General features: G+C 31.8%; 2 protein-coding genes across 2 annotated transcripts; one reads left to right on the forward strand and one right to left on the reverse strand.

The window, feature by feature from the left end:
* Window positions 1-394: 394 nt before the first annotated feature.
* Window positions 395-2,179, forward strand: LOC100747960 (BAG family molecular chaperone regulator 2). The gene is made up of 3 exons (XM_003487082.4): window positions 395-786; window positions 1,027-1,139; window positions 1,226-2,179. The coding sequence occupies exons 1-3, from the start codon at window positions 576-578 to the stop codon at window positions 1,457-1,459; spliced, it is 558 nt and encodes a 185-aa protein (XP_003487130.1). The 5' UTR covers window positions 395-575; the 3' UTR covers window positions 1,460-2,179.
* A 2,514-nt stretch (window positions 2,180-4,693) lies between these two features.
* LOC100748085 (ras-related protein Rab-23) lies at window positions 4,694-16,750 on the reverse strand. The gene is made up of 6 exons (XM_012382013.3): window positions 16,420-16,750; window positions 11,888-12,009; window positions 8,930-9,092; window positions 7,525-7,604; window positions 7,260-7,453; window positions 4,694-5,240 (listed from the first exon to the last, which is right to left on the reverse strand). Exons 1-6 carry the CDS (start codon window positions 16,450-16,452, stop codon window positions 5,110-5,112), a joined length of 723 nt encoding a protein of 240 aa, XP_012237436.1. The 5' UTR covers window positions 16,453-16,750; the 3' UTR covers window positions 4,694-5,109.
* Between the last annotated feature and the right edge of the window lie 833 nt (window positions 16,751-17,583).

Below are 17,583 nucleotides of genomic sequence, written 5' to 3' on the forward strand. Positions count from 1 at the left end.
ATTATTTAATAATACAAAATTTCTTTTTATAATATAGACATATACCTATATAAATATTAATATCGATCATAGTTTCAATAAGTTTCTACTTAAATGCATAGATACGAACATAGCAACTAACAATATTAAATAAATAGGAAAAATTAAAACAAAAATTAATTAGTTAAAATTAATAAAAAGATTAAAACAAAAATTGATAAAACATTAATTATTAATTTCGAAAAGAAACAGATACATAATTTATCACTTTTTACTAAAACATATTGATGAATTTGCTTTATTTTATATTATCGTTTATTACAAACTATTACAATTGTCTAAACTACCACGAGAAAAGTACTTTTTATATTTAGCGCCTTTCGATTGATAATTTAGTTGTCAAATGTTCGTGTGTGTTCGTAAGTAAGTACATGTTCCGTTAGTCATCTTTTCGCACCACGATACAAACACATCTGTAAATTTGTCCACGAGCCGGACGTTTGTGTTGTACCTCGCGCTTAAATGTAATTACTAGCTTTGTTATTACGTGAAGACCAAGCCGTCAGAGAGCAATTTTGAAAATTTTTGAGAAAAGAATGGATAATCCATTACCACATATTATGGAAAGCGTGGATTGTGATGGTTCAACAAAGCCGAAAGACAGGTTAGTCAGCCTTCTTGATCAGATCGAAGTGCATGTAGAACAACTGAGGAAAGATGCTTGGAGACTCGAAGAAGAAAGAGATACACTCCTGACTACCTTAGACACACTTAGAAACAATGAAATTTTAAGTGGATTAAATGAAAGTAAGTATTTGTCTTACTAATCTTGAAAGTGCAAGGTCAATACTTTATGTATCTAGAAACATCTAAAAAAGATTTTCAAAATTTTTATCTAAAATTCATATCGCTATAATATTACGTAACTGTATTTATTGTATTTGTATGGTAGCAATAGTTTTATACGATACTGCTTTTGTTTTATTGAACATAACCTACAAAGGATTATACACAATAATTATTATTAAATATTATTTTTGAAAATAGCTGACAAGGACGATGTGCTGAGGTATGCTGAAAGATTGTCTATGCGATGTTTAACAGTTGATGTGTTGGTTAAAATTCAGCGTGATCAAATTCAAGAAGAAGCACTACATCAGGTTCATACATCATATTATATATTTCATATTAATTTATTACTACTTTTTTAAATGAAATCCTTAATAATACAAATTGGTTCATTCAGGTAAATGGTTTGATAGATAGTTTAGTTGTTGGCCTCCGTGATGATCCAGCTGGAACTCGGCAGCGTTGTGCATCTTTTATGAATGCTTGTACTTCACAAAGTGTTGGCCATTCTGATAAAACCTTTGAAACAGCAATTCTTGGGTGTACTATGGATGATCAGAAACGAATAAAAAAGAGACTGCAGGGACTATTAGATTATATTGACAAAATGCACACAATTAAATTACTGTGAAGCTTTATTTGGAATAACTGATTTTTAAAGAAGTCAGATAAGTAACTCTTTAAATCAGTAATTAATACGACCTAGTTATCTGAAAAGAGATTTAAGAAAAACTTATTATAGCAGGGTGCTTGATAATTCAATAATGTTTATGGTAAATGTACAAAAAGTATCATATATTGTGAGTTTTTTCTCTACATGTACTATTTCTACGCCTTGCTATCTGGGCAAATAAGCTTTTATGCATATTACACTTGTATATGCGCGTTAATTATGATAGGAAATTATTATAAAATTACTATAACAAATAATACATATTTCCGTACTTAAAAGATTTTGAGAATTAAAATTGTTTATTTTCGAAATAAATGATTATAACATACAGAGAGTCCTGTGTAACGCGACTCGCTATTTCTTTGCCATTTGCAGCCATGTAACAAAAAATGTTTTGAACCATACTTTGATGGTGTCGAGCGTACTACAAATGATAGAAAGAATCCCGAAAATACTTTGTTTTCATAACGAAACTAGTGTCACCTTAGTTAACACAAATAGGATTATATGTTGCTTCTTCCATGAAATTGTAGAGGATTTTATAAGAAATTTTATAGTGGAAGTAATATTTCACTTGCTGATACATTTCAGAATTATTTACATTTCATAAGGAAGGAATTACTACATCATGTAGAGTTGTACATCCAGCCACTCTAATAACAAAATAATAACTTTCTACAAAAGAGCAAAATGTCATATTGCAGAAATCAATATGCTATTTGAATAAGTAATAAAATAAAGTGAGCTGTAGGTCGGTTGTAGCTGCAGTAAATGACATCCAAATTCTTCATGGAGTTTATCGAAAATTTACTGTTCAAAACGATTGGTAGACAATGTTACTTCGCAAACATCGCATCTTACATTCCTTATAACAGAGGAAAAAAGAAAAAATTATTTATTTTAAAAAAAATAAGAAATAAGAAATTAAATCATATTATTTCTCGTGGAATTCTTAAAAATGGTCAATACAATAAACTGATATAGGCGAGATGCTGACAAACGGGACAAACGTGATCTCTCACATCTGAAGAATACTTAGCGACTGAAATAAAAAGAAGTCGCAGCGCGCGTAATAATCCGCGCTTGGTGATAGAAGACAGTTGCAGCGCGCGGATTAATCCGCGCTTGGATGCAAATGGGTTAAAGAACGGTTCAAAACAGTTTTTGTTACATGGCCGCAAATGGCAAAAAAATAATGAGTAGCGTTACGCGGGGCCCCCTGTATATAGATATTGAAGCATAATGTGTTGAGCGTAATAACTTCACTAGAATCTATATTTGAAAAGAAGTAAAACGAATAATATAAGTATATGCAAAGCTTGATATTTTGATTGTGGATAAATAAAAACAAGAAGTCATTAAAATTAAAAACATTTTGTTATGTACAGGGTGTACAAAGAAGTTGGGGGAAAACTTTAGGGCATATAGTATTCATTAAAATAAGAAAAAGAATCTTAATAAACATCTATCTAAAAATCATTAGTTTCCGAGTTACGAGATGTTTAGTATATGAAAGTATAGTATATAGTAAACCAGTTGCTTTGTTAAATGAATTGATATAACAAATCGATAACTGCTGCCAAGAAATAAGGGAAGGGCATCTTTCATTGTGTGCGTGATTCTATCAAAAGAACGAAACTATCGACTCTATCAAAGAACCAAAATATGTGTTAAAATGAATAATGAACGGGAATCATATTAAATATATGCTGCAGAGTAAATATGTTATTGACAAAAACATTTAGTAATTCAAAAACTAACTATTTTTAGGCTCAAGTTTATTTACTTACCTTTTTTTTTACTTTACTTACTTCTTACGTTTTTGTACACCTTGTATATGCGATAGAACAGAATGTATATATATACACATTATTAAAATTTTGTGCGATTTAATCTTTGTGTGGATATTATATGTATATATGTGATTGCTTTTAGTCATTATAATATGTCTATCCTACAATAACTTATTATATTGACCACTTAAAAATAATAGTGCTTCCTACTATAAAAAAAACTACTATGAAATGTTAGTAAAAATTACATATAAATTTTAATTATATTAGAAATGTGAGTTTAAATTTTCGTATTTTAAATATTTTAATTTTAGTATTGTAGACAGAATTATCGCATTTACTACAAAATTTATGCAATTTCTTTCATATTATATTCGTTATAATATAAATAAGAAATTTATATACAGTTTGGTATTTTTAAAAGTTGTTCAATTTAGCTGAGAATTAATTATTTTTTTATTTTATATTATTTACATAATTATCTTACTATTAAAAATATCAGTAATATTTATAATATGCTAGCATACTGCCAGGCCATTTTAATCGCATATGATTATTATTCACTTTTTTTTTTATGGGTTTAATTAAATTATGCTTTAAACCTAGTGCATTTTGGTTTTAATATGAACTTGAAATTCTGAAGCATTGTACAGTTTATAATAAAAACATTCGGATAGAAATTCAATTTTTGCTAATATCTATTTTTTTACACAATGAAATTGCTTACAATAGTATAATACATATAATTTAAATAGAGCAAAATAGATTAAAATTTAAATAGTACACTTTTTGTACGCTTTCTGATATTTATTTTCCTTTTTAAATTTATCACAATTTTTTTAGGATATTAATTAAAATAGATTCCTTAAAAATTATTTTTATGATATTTAATAATTATAATTCACAAAAAGGTATTGTTTATCAACATAATATTTTCTTCCTTATAAACTAAAATATTTGGTTAACATTATTTGTTTACATATAAATTAATGTCACTAATATTTTCTAAAAATTTGTGTGGAGTGATTTAATTCTTTTAATTATAAACTTATAGTTTAGTAATTTACTATATGACTCATATAAAAAACACTATGTTCATCTCCAGCGTTCATACGAATAATATATTTACAGAAACATAAAAAATATTCCATGTTCTTAACACAAATATAAAAAGTACTTAATACAGGAAACATTTAAAACAATAAAGTGCTTAAAAATTGACGTATTTACACATGTTCGTAATAGTATCGAAGATAATAGAAAAATTGATAATATTCAATAATAAAAAGTGAATGTATAAAAAAATATATTGTCCTTTCGGTATAAAAAATTATTCAATTACATTCGGTTATTACTTTAAACAAATTATACTCTTCTTTTTATCTCGTACTTTATATACCTTCTATATTTTTCACATTTTATTTAATAAAAGTATCTAACTAAGCAGTATTTAGTTAAACTGATATTTTTTTCATTCATAATTAACAAACACTGCGTAATAATAACGCATAATTGAAATAAGTTAAAGCGAACTATGAAGTGGCAGCTCTTCTATAATCGTTTGTCGAAGGAAATGTGTATCACAAATTAATACACGCAATACTGTTCAAAATTAATCGCATTCAATTTTTCTCGTTATATCTTTGATACTCTGCGTAAAATACTGTGCGTATTTCATAACAATCCTAAAACCAATTTTATAGGCATCGAAACAATCGTACAAAAGCTATTTATATCTTCATAAATATGAATATATCAGTCTGTACATGGTTGAAGTATTCGTTACAATTTATCGCGTATTTATCCACGCAAAGACTAAAGTAGCCTACAAGCGTTTTTTACAAAATTTTTTTTCTTATGATTCTTTGCCTTGGTTCCTGGTCGCAAAACTATGGTACCATTCCCTGTACTCCGACCACACGTGGACCCATTCGGACTAAATGCACCTATAACAAATACATACATATATTTTCATAAATTGTGAAATTTGTAACTTAGAAGTAGCTAATAATAATTGCATTTATAGTACAATTTCTTACACTCCGTTTCGTAATTTTACACGTTAACATGTTATATTAAATACATGTAACGTGCATGTTAATTTTATAAACTTTAATTAATATATTCTGTAAATAATCTATATGCTGTAAACAGTTACTTGTACAATTTATGTTAACAAATAAACTAATTAATATCGTATAATTTTCTTTCATTTCTGTTCAGTGATTACGCTCAAAGAAAATTCATTCGCGTAAAATAATTATTAGGAAAGATTAAAGACCGATTCGGTGTTGTAAGTGAGATTCACGCTCCGTTCCCACACTTTTACCGTGTATACTCGCGAAACAGTTTGAAAATTATGCTCTAAACATTTTCGTGGCCGAAGTGTGATTGTTTGTTTCGTCCCATGTGAAACTAGATCATTCTAATTGTTATACTTTCTTATATTGCACATACAATTAAATCGTCACACAAGAGTTTCGCCTCTAATTTGAACATATATAATTCTTTCTTAAATTTCAATCATTTCAATCTCTATTTCATTAAAGTTAATTCATTTCAAAAAGTTCCCCTAAAGCTATCGATACAAGAGGAGAAAAAGTTTAAACAATGTCTAACAGCACGTGAAAAATATGCGGGCCTATGTGTACGTATAAGTACATTATGTACGTACACTTGCGTGTTATTCAAGAATCAAGATCGATGCTTACAGTCACGCGATCTGAAGATGTATTTACATTCTACAGGAACTCGCTTAAAGTTCTCGACACTAACAATAAGTCAGCATCAATGAATATTTATTTTTCATAGTATCCATATGTAACAAAACTCTTCCTGATTATATTACTTCAAATAATCACGATAAAACATTACACGTTGAATATGATCTCTCCTTTTTGTCTTTTCTTTCAGAATAAAAAGAAATTTTAATTAATTAAAAAACTTGATATTATATTTTTTATTTAGATGGTCATCTCGATTTCATTTAGTTATCAAGAAAGCTACATTGAGCTTATTAATCTGTATTGTACTTTACCGAAAGACGTTATTACATGCGTCCTTGAAAAATTTCGACTGATATACATACATATGCATATATAGTCAAATCTGTTGACCATATACAGATCACAGTAGGCCACCTACTAAATCTGTACAAACGTTCAATCTATCCTTCGTCTTAATACTCTGAAATACTTCGAATGCTTCGAGCCAAGAAAATAATAAGGAGAAAAAACGAGGCAAAAGAATGGCAAAAATCTATTTCGAATCTGGCTTGATACATCTGTCTCCTCACGAGCCACGAACGTGATGACGATATACTTAAAGAGGCAGAATCAACTCGACCCGTAAATACAAGCGTGCGTATCCGGTACAGTTAATACATTATGCATCTTCTCGAGGAGTTTCCAAGAAAGCGCACTGTTCTTTTCACACAGCTATTACCGGCTAAAACAACTGGACAGCGTCTATATCAAATCGGCCACGTGTGAATCGACGATACTCCATTGTTCTCTTTCGTACAAATTTGTGCGTTTAATAGCTGATAGGAGCCGCGATCAATGATACCATTCATTACCAATTTTCCACGTTCTTTGCGCCTGAAACGAACGAATCCTTGGTATACATGAAGTTATGAGATCGATTTGAAACACTTTCTAACTTTAATTTACAGAATTCGGGGTAAAAGTAGATATATTAAAGTTAAGAACGATTAAGAACAGTTGTAGATTTTATAATGAGAAACTTATATAAACGGAGCCGTTAACTCTATCATCTGTGTTTTTGAAGTATTACGGATGCGTAATCTTACTCTACAGTATCTACTAGATTCCTTCAAATGAAACATAAATATATTTTCCATTTATCAATGGTTGGTGGTAATATTAACGATACTTGATAATTCCTATTATGAAATAATTCACTCTGTCGGCGAAGAGAAAACAGATGCAAAAGAATTAACTCACTTATTACGGAAGGAGATCTAGGTCCGGCCGAGTATAATCTCAGGTCGTCCTGATAATCGTCGTCACAGCGACGCATCTCATGGAGACATCTTGATGCCAAGTGCCGGAAGACGCTCATGACTCCGACGTCCTCTTTCACGGATGTTCTTAAAAGCTTACAGCCGAGGGCACGACCAAGTCTCTCAGCTTCGTCCCTGAAACAATGCTATGCTCGAGATTACTCGAAATTGCGCCGCTAATTAAGCAAACTAGGCGTTACGCTTACGGATCAATGACGCACTGATCAACGAGGTCCATTTTGTTTTGTACAAGAACCGTGGGAATTTCGCCGCACTCGTTCTCCACCTGCAAAGCAAAATAGATCACCGCTTTTATCAGTCTGTGAACTACAATTCAAAGCCTTTTTTTTTCTAATTAACGCTAACAGAGTAGCTACTGTTTGTGAAAATTTCGAATAATCAGGAAATGATTTTATAAGTTAAAAGTCGGGCTTTAAACAAATTCTAATTGAGTCCCCATTTAAACCTCGTACGAACAGCTTCGTTTAATTTGCTAACTTAGCAAGAAAATAGATATAAAATACGGTAGAAGTGCTTTATCGAAACAAAATATGATTCACAGTGATAACTATTCGCGCCGATTTGTATCTGTTCGAGACTCAGTTACACCTTTCTCGACTGTGTTTCTCCGCAACGAAAGAAAAAAGCGAACGTACAAGTTTCTACGAAAGGAATTCGAGAGCGTATCCGATGATCTCGAACGATGTTCGGAGTCGTTTGCCACTAACATGCTTTTTGTCAATATTAGCCATGGCTTACTGATGAACATGTTTATATCATCATTATTAATCTTGTATATAAACTTATATTACTCTGCTGTAATATTTTGTAGCAGTCTTCGTCGAAATAATTAAAGATCTTCGTCGCTGTTCTTTATACAGTTCTATAACACTGATTAACTTCCAATTATACGTGTTGTTGAAATACCATATTGTTCCGTTGACTGTGTGCGAAAAAAGGACCATTGAGGAACACTGTATAAAACTACGATTCTCTAAGTGAATACCTTTAAGGTATTATCTTCGGTACGTATCACAAGAATCGCATGCATTCTTTACTTAAACTCGTTTTACATGGAGGGAAGTCAAAAAGTGTATCGATGAGAGATTCAGTTTTTCTCCGTTCGCTTAACTTGTTTCGAAGATTCTGCATACTCATTACAAATTGCATCAGATAAAATATTAAAGAGAACTAGAAATTTTCTAAATCATTCAAGATCATACGGTTTCTAATTTCATTGAGATAATATTACGTTTTAGAAAATTATTTGGACAATATTTACATACAGCTTAGTAGAATAACTAAAGTTTACACTATAACGATTTCAATGAAAAAATAACATTAGATTATTATCTTTTACGATAATAAGAGGACTCAAACATCAGTCAATACTTATATATGACCGTATAACGGATTCCCTTAGAGCCAGCATGATTCTATGAAATGCATCTTGGCAAAACTATCTAAGATCGATGTGCCGCTATCTATGGAAACATTCAGCCGTAGAGCGACTTAAAATCAGCCCCCTGCATTAATGGCACCTTCACTTTCACATTCCACCATCCGTCGTGACTACCTACGGAAACGTGCTCGTGTGCACAAGAGTCGTACCTTCAATTTCCACGAAGGAATGGCGTCGAAGGAATCTCTGTCCGTGGCTGAATAAGCGAGGACGCAGGCATGGGCGCCGCGATAATAAGCCGCAGTGATTGCGTCGAATTCCTCCTGACCGGCAGTATCCCACAGCATCAGTCTTACGTCCTCGCCATCCACCCTGTGCAACAATAAGGCAAACTTCTTAGAAAACTTGGAATGCTTTTACAAAATAATGGTTTACTTAAGAAAGTAGAGTAAATGAGTGCCTAGTGAAAAATTCATTCAATTGTTTCACTCTGGGCTTCCCGCTGTTCAGAGGACGTTCTAGTTCTCTATTTTCTCGCCATTTCGTGAACAGGAAACGAGTAAAATGATTTACGACACGTTCGATCTTTAGCAAATGTAGTGGATGTAATTTTGCTTCGTAAATCAATACGAACGATGGAATGATTTATACGCGTTATGGCTTTTCAGATAACGTTCTTGTCGTATCGTAGCTTACTGGTGAGTTTCTGTTGGCTAGGTTCGATTCGATCGCCGACCATCGCTGTCCTGGAATGTATTTCGATTCTTGTGCTACATAGTTTTGTCCAATATCGTTGACAACAATTAAGATATTTCGGATAATTAGATGCTCGACTGGTTTCGTTTGGTTTCGTTTCGGCATAGTAAAAACTTTATTCCTATCGGTAATAAGTTACCATATTAGATTAAAATGTATTTAAAAAAAAAAAAACGTTAGATTAAACTTTTCAGATAAGGTCTGGTTTACACAAGTGATAAGAAAACGACAAAAGGACGTGGATTTTCTTCTTTTGTGATATTACCAACTCGACAGGTCCGGCGCAAAATACTGTAAAATCACGCGATCGAGGACGTGCACGGAACTTTCGGCCGTAAAATATTTCTCGACCAACGTATGTAGATATACGCACGTGCAAATTAAATAAAGTCGGATGAAAGGCTGTCGTGACGAAGGTCACCGGTAGCGGGACATTGTACTTAAAACACCGATGCATATGCATGAACCTGCAATGCTCCTTTTCCCCTTTTTCTTAAAAAAAAAAAAGACTGTTAAGACGTATCGATGGAAAGCCTTCTTGAGCCACGTTGATATTTACAACGAAATACCGTAAAACACCGATTTGTCTTAAATTCCTCGATCTACTTAAGGCGCGCGAAAAGGGAAAAGAGAAAACTCGACCGCGTTTCTTCCAAACAAATCCATAAATTTGCACGAGATCGAGCATCGTAGAACATTCCGTTATTCGATTTAACGAAGTCTCCATTCATTACTCGAAAGGTGTACAGTTATCGGTGTCTTCATTAACTTGAGCCAAGATCAATGATTTAATGTTACTATTCGTTTAAGCCTGCCGACTATAAAATGTTCGCTTATTAAATCGTGCTACGTTTCGTTGTAGCTGGTCTCTTAGGCAATTTACCGATTTTTTACAGGCTACGTCTTTTGTTTTGTTGCAACGCGTTGGAAGAAAGGAGGCGTAAAAAGGACTTCCCTTCTTAAAAAGGCGACTACGATTATCGCGGGGCAAATGTGCATCAGGAAGTATCCCACGATAGCTCGTGTCGAGACGTATAACACGCGCATTTCTCAGGGACCTAGAAACGCACACTTGCTTCTAGAAAAACGTCTTGACGAACATCTGTATAACCGTACGCGAAATATTTGGCGCTTAAAAGGCAACGAACGCTGTTTCGTTGCTTAAGCGTGCAAAAATTTACGAAGATTTCATCCAGATATGTATATTCATCCTATCGATGAATCTATAGACTATAGACCGACGATTCGTAATCAAATCATTTTAAGGAAACGAGTTAAAGAGTGTAGAGTGTACATTTTTGTATTATGTAATCGTACAAGAAGAAAAAACGTCGTATAAAGTACTATAAAGAAGGTACGTGAAAGCAACAGCCAGTTTCTTTTTAATTAGCAATCGAATGGACTAACGAACGCATACTGTGAACGTTATTAAACAGATTTAATAACGAAGATTTAATTTGATACTGTGTTTTAAAATCGAAATCGAATTTAAAGAGCAATTGGATATTGTTTGGTCGGCCTTCCAGAAAATAATGAAACGATGACTAACAATAAGAGTAGAACGTTCTCCCGTAGAACGTAATTAACTTGGAGAATGTATCTGTTCGGGTCAGAATACAGTCTATTATACATCCTTTTTTAACATAGTCTTTAATTATCGACCGACGGCTTACAACTTCTTCCTCATCTTCCTATATTTTTAGCAGTATGAAAACAAATTTTTACCTCCCCTCCCGGATATTAATATTCCCACCGTTCGTGAGATATTCTTTTCCAATCTTGACGGCAACACGAAATTCTGCCGCCTTAGAAACCACAATCGGAACCCTCTTTATGATTTTTCGCCCCGATATCGCGTGTTCCTATGTAGTGTAATTATTTCGATTATACTCGCAGGTACACGTTTTCTGAAACAACAATCGCTTCAAGGTCTTCGATAAGCTGCACGAGCAAATAAATGAAATCGAGTTTCTCGGTTGATCGAAGGGACTTCGAGAGGGTTTCATTATGCGCTTCACGTACCAACAATGTTTTATGCGCAAAAGGACCCCATCGAAGTGTAGAGAAATAACACGATGAATTTTCTCGTCGAGGCTAGCAAGATTGGGTGAAACGATCCTTTTTTTTATCAGTCGAACAGCTCCGCTCCATCGTAATCAACCAGATCGAAGCTTATTCAAACGGATTTTTCTCGTTTGACCAATAAAGATTTCGTGATAATCCGATTATGGTAAGAAAAAAGACTTTTTGTACATCGTAGGCTACCTTTAAGGTATTAAATGGCATCGTCATCGATCGTTATTTCGTTTGTAGTATTAAAGTCTCATCGGGGAAAATAATAATAAAGAACGTTTTACTACGAACTACTTTTATCCTTTTCCTTTAATCTCCATTTTTTCACCTTTACTTACTCTATCTCCCGTTCCAGAAAATCGACACCGATGGTCTTCTTATAGTCTCTCGTGTAAGTGCCCTTGCAAAACCTTTGGATCATCGACGATTTCCCCACAGCACCATTACCGACTATCACCACCTGTAAATAAAGATTTCCATATGCACTCGATGATCTGATCAATGGAAACTCGTATCACCGACTTCGTCGAATTGTTTCGTTGCGAACGTTGCATCGATATTATCTGTCATTAGGGACAATTTCAAATTGTCCAGAGATAGCGTACGTACATACATGTAGGATTATCTGGAAGGTAGACTTTCTAAAACCTGTAGGTCGAGACGAGCAAAAAACAGCATAGATCCTGTAGCTAATTTCTCGCGCAACTTTCTTGCCAGCAAATTATGAGGCGATTGAATAAAATCGGTCGCCTCTTTATTCGATAACGCGAATATCAAACCGTGTCGGTTTCATTTTGCAGAGTAAGGTGCAACATTTTAAAATTTATTTTTTAATTCTTAGAAATATTTAATATAATTAGAATAATAGAATTTATGTACGTATAAACACAACGATACTAGTTGGTGCAATTAACACATTAGCAACGATACTAATAATTGAAATATGTATATTGCGACTAACACGTACCTAACACACCTGTGACAATTCTTATTTAGAACGGTACGAGAATGATTCACTTGCTTCGAAATTGCATTTCGTCGATCAATAATGACCAAACATATTCGATCGCAGAAATAAGAACGTTTGAACATGGAAGAAGCAATCGATAAGAGCGTCATAAAGAGGTGTTGCTTTTCAATCTGAGCGTGTACAACTTATATTCGCGATATCGTCGAATATTCTAGTCCATTACACAGCACATACGTACAACTGTTTCGCTTTTCACAGCAATGTGGTCGATCACTTTAAACATAGACTGGCATTTAACTATTAATACCGAAAACCAATCGAATAGTTGTGATAAATGACGGTAATACTCGTAAGAATCGACGCTATCATATAGCTGCAATTTATTTTCATGATTGATACCGCTTTTGTGGACGCGTTTTAAAGTATTGGAACCATGGGGGCAAAGACTTGTTCACCTATTAACGCGAGTATAATGTACAATGGAATGATCGATAGGGCAAGGATCGTTTGGCCTTCGAGTCCGGAAATATAAAAGCATGAAATAACAAGGAAGGAAATCTAGTTAAGTTGTATGTGAATACTTTTATAATTTCAGGTTGATTAACAGTTTTTCATGTACAGTTACTACGCTACATAATTTGAAGTAAAGAAAAAGAGGAAGTGCTTAATTATGAAGTGCATTCTCACCGATATCAAAGGTGTGCCATCATTTTTCGTCGATGATGCAAGGTACCACTGTCGTCGCTAAATCAGACAGCTTCGTATGTTTTCGCAATGTCTGTATGAATGATTTTAATGAGCAAAATAACATTTAAAATGTAAATTCCGACGTATTCTTCTCAGCAATTTTATAGAACCGATGAAACATAAATACTTCGAACATAACGATTCATCTTGCTTAGATCTAATATATTTTATAGCGTGTTGAAATATATTTAAAATCCCGAGAAATGTCCCGAACCGTGTCCACTGGGACATCGTATCTTAAATAATTCTGCCAAAATCGAGATAACGGTTCGTCTAAAGGAAGAAGTAGGTTAAATCGATAAGGGCCCGAGTCCACGTGAACCGGTCTTCGAGATCGAGCTTCTGTTGAAACTTATGTATATGTATGAGGAGTCCGATATATCCTAATAAACGTACAGGGTACCCCTAAAATTAAGTAGTCACTGAAAGTCAATTATCAAACATAAAAAATATATTTAAAATATTGACAACAACATTAAGACTATTTATCAAATAATTTGAGGTACTTCAGAAATATTTATAGAACCTAAACATTGAAAACAAATAACGTAATTTATATTGATAATGTTAAATATCTGATTTTTCAAACACCTTGTAGACATCTAGATATCTCACGTTAATCTACGAATGGTCATTAGAATATTACGAAGAAAACAACATGGCGAGGGGCTACCAAAGGACATTCCAAGGTCGTTCGTTTTTTAACGAAACATTATAACTTATCTCAGTCTATTAACAATTAACTTCTGTATTTGAATTATTATATATTCGTAACTCAAGTAATTTAAGAAATATAATATGTAAGCCCAGCAAAACAGATTCCTGCGAAGAAAAATAAAAAATGAAATGATCGTCCATACGACATGATTAATAACGTATCACTTTACCCTTCAAGAAATAATACTAGATATTTACAAAATATATTTCTTACCTATTACAAGTATCGCGTAAAAATGAAACATACACATACATTGAAAATTATAAAATATGTATTAAATTAATAAATAAAATTAATTATAAATTAATAAATTTTACATGTAATCAATTCATCGATATTATTGGGCTATAAACTATACGACTGGATTTTATATTGTACTAGATCGAAAGAAGAATACCGTAATGTATTACATTATATAAATATTTTTAGAACTTTTTATAAACTCGTGAACTATGAGCTTTCACAGAAAATATTCCGATGGAGAATATTGTTTTTCATATTAACGTTGTGTAAATAAATAGAATTCGCGATTATTAATCGAGATGTGCATCGATTTTCTCCCTGTTTTTTGGTATTCTTTATAAATAATCCGACTGATTTAGTATATTATCTCATTTAAGTAGCGTTAGAATCAAACAGTATGCTAATTAAAGCCGTGTATATTAATCCTGCGAATTTCTCGAGGAACCTAATTTTATAGTTTCTAATTTTATAGTTTTATCTTTCGAAATTAAAGAAATGTTAAAGTAAACTTAAGTATTATCAGCAAAGTGTGTAATATAAAAATTGAATTAGAAATATTAAATTATCATTAGTCGTAAAAGGAGATATATAAAGGTAGACAGCAGATAAATTGCTTAATCATATAATCGTTAATCCTTTTCGAAGTATGAACAATTTTTCTAATGCAAAAATTATTCATTTTATAACTGCTTTGAGCATTCCATTAAAAGACTAGAACAAGTTAGTCGAACATTAAGATAGATTTTCAAATGATCAAATCACCGTTAAAATTTCTCTTCTACTTAAATAAGAAATATCACTATAAAGCGTCGCATTCCAAGCAAATGAATACTACGGTTGCATACTTAACGGAAGCGGAAAACTAAGTGAATACATATCTATGTATGCTTACGAAATGATTACTTGTAATAACCATAGAAGAAACATTAACATTCATATTCACGTCAATCTTATCATTAGTAAATACTAATGAAAACAACCGGTTATGAATGGCACTGAATTATAATCTGTAATATAATGTTTGAAAACATTTCTAAACGATTAATTTCAAGTAGGAATTATTTAATAAACGAAATGCAGTCATTATATGTAGTTAACTCTAAAAGCAGTGTTAATGAAAAATAATCCGAAAGACGCGGGAACGCTCTATTCAGAAAGGGATTAGTTTTGTTACATATTTCTATACGGCGAAATAAGATGTAATGACGCACGCATGCACGCACTGGTTGTTCCAAGTAAGTACAGACAATAAGAATAGTAAAAGTAATACATGGTCTTATATAGAAGCATATGCCTATGAAAATGTCAGTATGTACCGTTATAACAATCGAAAGATAAACCGTATTCGTTGAAGCAGGACCACAAATGGTGTATAAATTTTTGCATATATAACATATGTACATATTTTTTTCGCAATTGCTATGAGACAAGAATATTTTAAGAAAATAAGAATACTTTTTATTCTGTCTTATTCACATATACATTAATATATATGTATATATATATAATATATATTATATATGTATTATAGGGATCTTATTTAATTTAGATTATTAAACTTATTTAAAAATAATCTTAATCTTGAAGTACCACAAACTTTAAAAAATTATAGGTGAAAATGCTTACGCTTTTGAAAAAACATATCATATACAATAGTTATATTATTTCTCTATCTCGACATTTATAATTGTTTCTCTTATCCATTCTCTTTTGTTTGAAAAAATAGTTGAAACGGAAAGATCATTCCTAACCTATAGTATATTAAGCCGGTTCACTTGTGTGTGTATTATGTATATACATATATATATGTATATATATGTATATATATATATGTTCACATGATACTGCAGATTTGTCACTGCGCATACGCATTTCGAAAAGTTGATTTCAAATTCAATATAAACTTCAATGAAACAATATCGCTTAAATACTAATTGGCATTCGAGACTTTTAAATATAATTACCTTGCTGTCATTTTAAATATTGGTATAAAAAATATAGATATAAATAAAAGTGGTTACGCTTGGTGTAAACAAGTAATCTGCTTTTTCTGCATAGAGAATATATTAATGTGTTCTAACACATTTAAAAGCGCGCCAATTAAAATTATGTTTTTGGAAAGTATAAAATGATAATATGTATTATCGGTAGAAAAGTATAAAAAAGGAAAATAAAATTAAATTTTTGATTACCTTGAGTGATATCTCAAGTTCTTCCTCCCGCATTCTGACCGTAATGTGATTAGCATAATATCCAACTGCAATATAACCCGCGATGTCGGCCGCCAATCTTTCGTGTGAAAATTTTACTCTTAGCAATAATCACCTTTCACGATATTTCGAATCTATCACTTCACACCATGATCGAGACATTTTTATGGATTTGAAATAAAAATTTCACGCACTTTTTTTTATATATTTATTCAACATCGGTAAAATACTTTATCGTGCCGAGAGAATAGCGTATATACCGGACACGCGAATACGCGCCACTAGCCGACTGAACACCTGTACAAGACACCTGCCGAGACTTACCGGTTAGTAACTTTCCCTAGTAATATTTCTATTTTGTATCAAGATCAATTGCCAACTACTGAAAGAAAGTAAAAACTGAAATAAAATGAAATTATGTGTGTTTGATAAAGTTAATAAGTTGTAATGCATTGAAATCTAAGTTTTATGCTACGTAAATTAAGTAAAATGTAAATGATTTATTTTTAAAGTTATTATACAACCACAGTATATCAAGTTACAACTAATTTTATTTCAATTTTAATGTATATATAGTAAATATATTTTATATGAAATATTTACAACAAATCATCTACAGTAGAGTATTATTATCAAGTAATACATATATGTATTTAGATAGCATTCGAAATAACTCATAACACTGAAATAGTATATTTGAGACAATTTAATTAATAACATATGAGTAGAAAGTAAATTGGTTTATAGAAAGAGACATATCTATGTATATTACAGATGCTCGAGAAGTAGGAAAAGGTGGTAAGGAACAAAAGAAATTATGAAACAAGTTAAAATTGCTTTTGTAATATTTTTTAACATGCGATGTATGTACTATATGTATACATATATACACATTTATATATATACATACATGTATGTACACACAAACACACACGCACGCGCACGATATGAATATGTATGTACTATACGCAATTATATAATATTTATGTATACTGTATATATCTATGCATACATACAAAATTATAAAGTCGTATATAATATAATAATTATGACATAATACAATTATATATGAACAATTTTATTAACGATAATACTATTTCGTTAACGATGTCATAGGTGTTATGTTTATTTTTAAAAATTATATGC

This window comes from Bombus impatiens, unplaced genomic scaffold, assembly GCF_000188095.3.
Source record: "Bombus impatiens unplaced genomic scaffold, BIMP_2.2 scf_0136, whole genome shotgun sequence".
NCBI classification, from domain to species: Eukaryota; Metazoa; Arthropoda; class Insecta; order Hymenoptera; family Apidae; genus Bombus; species Bombus impatiens.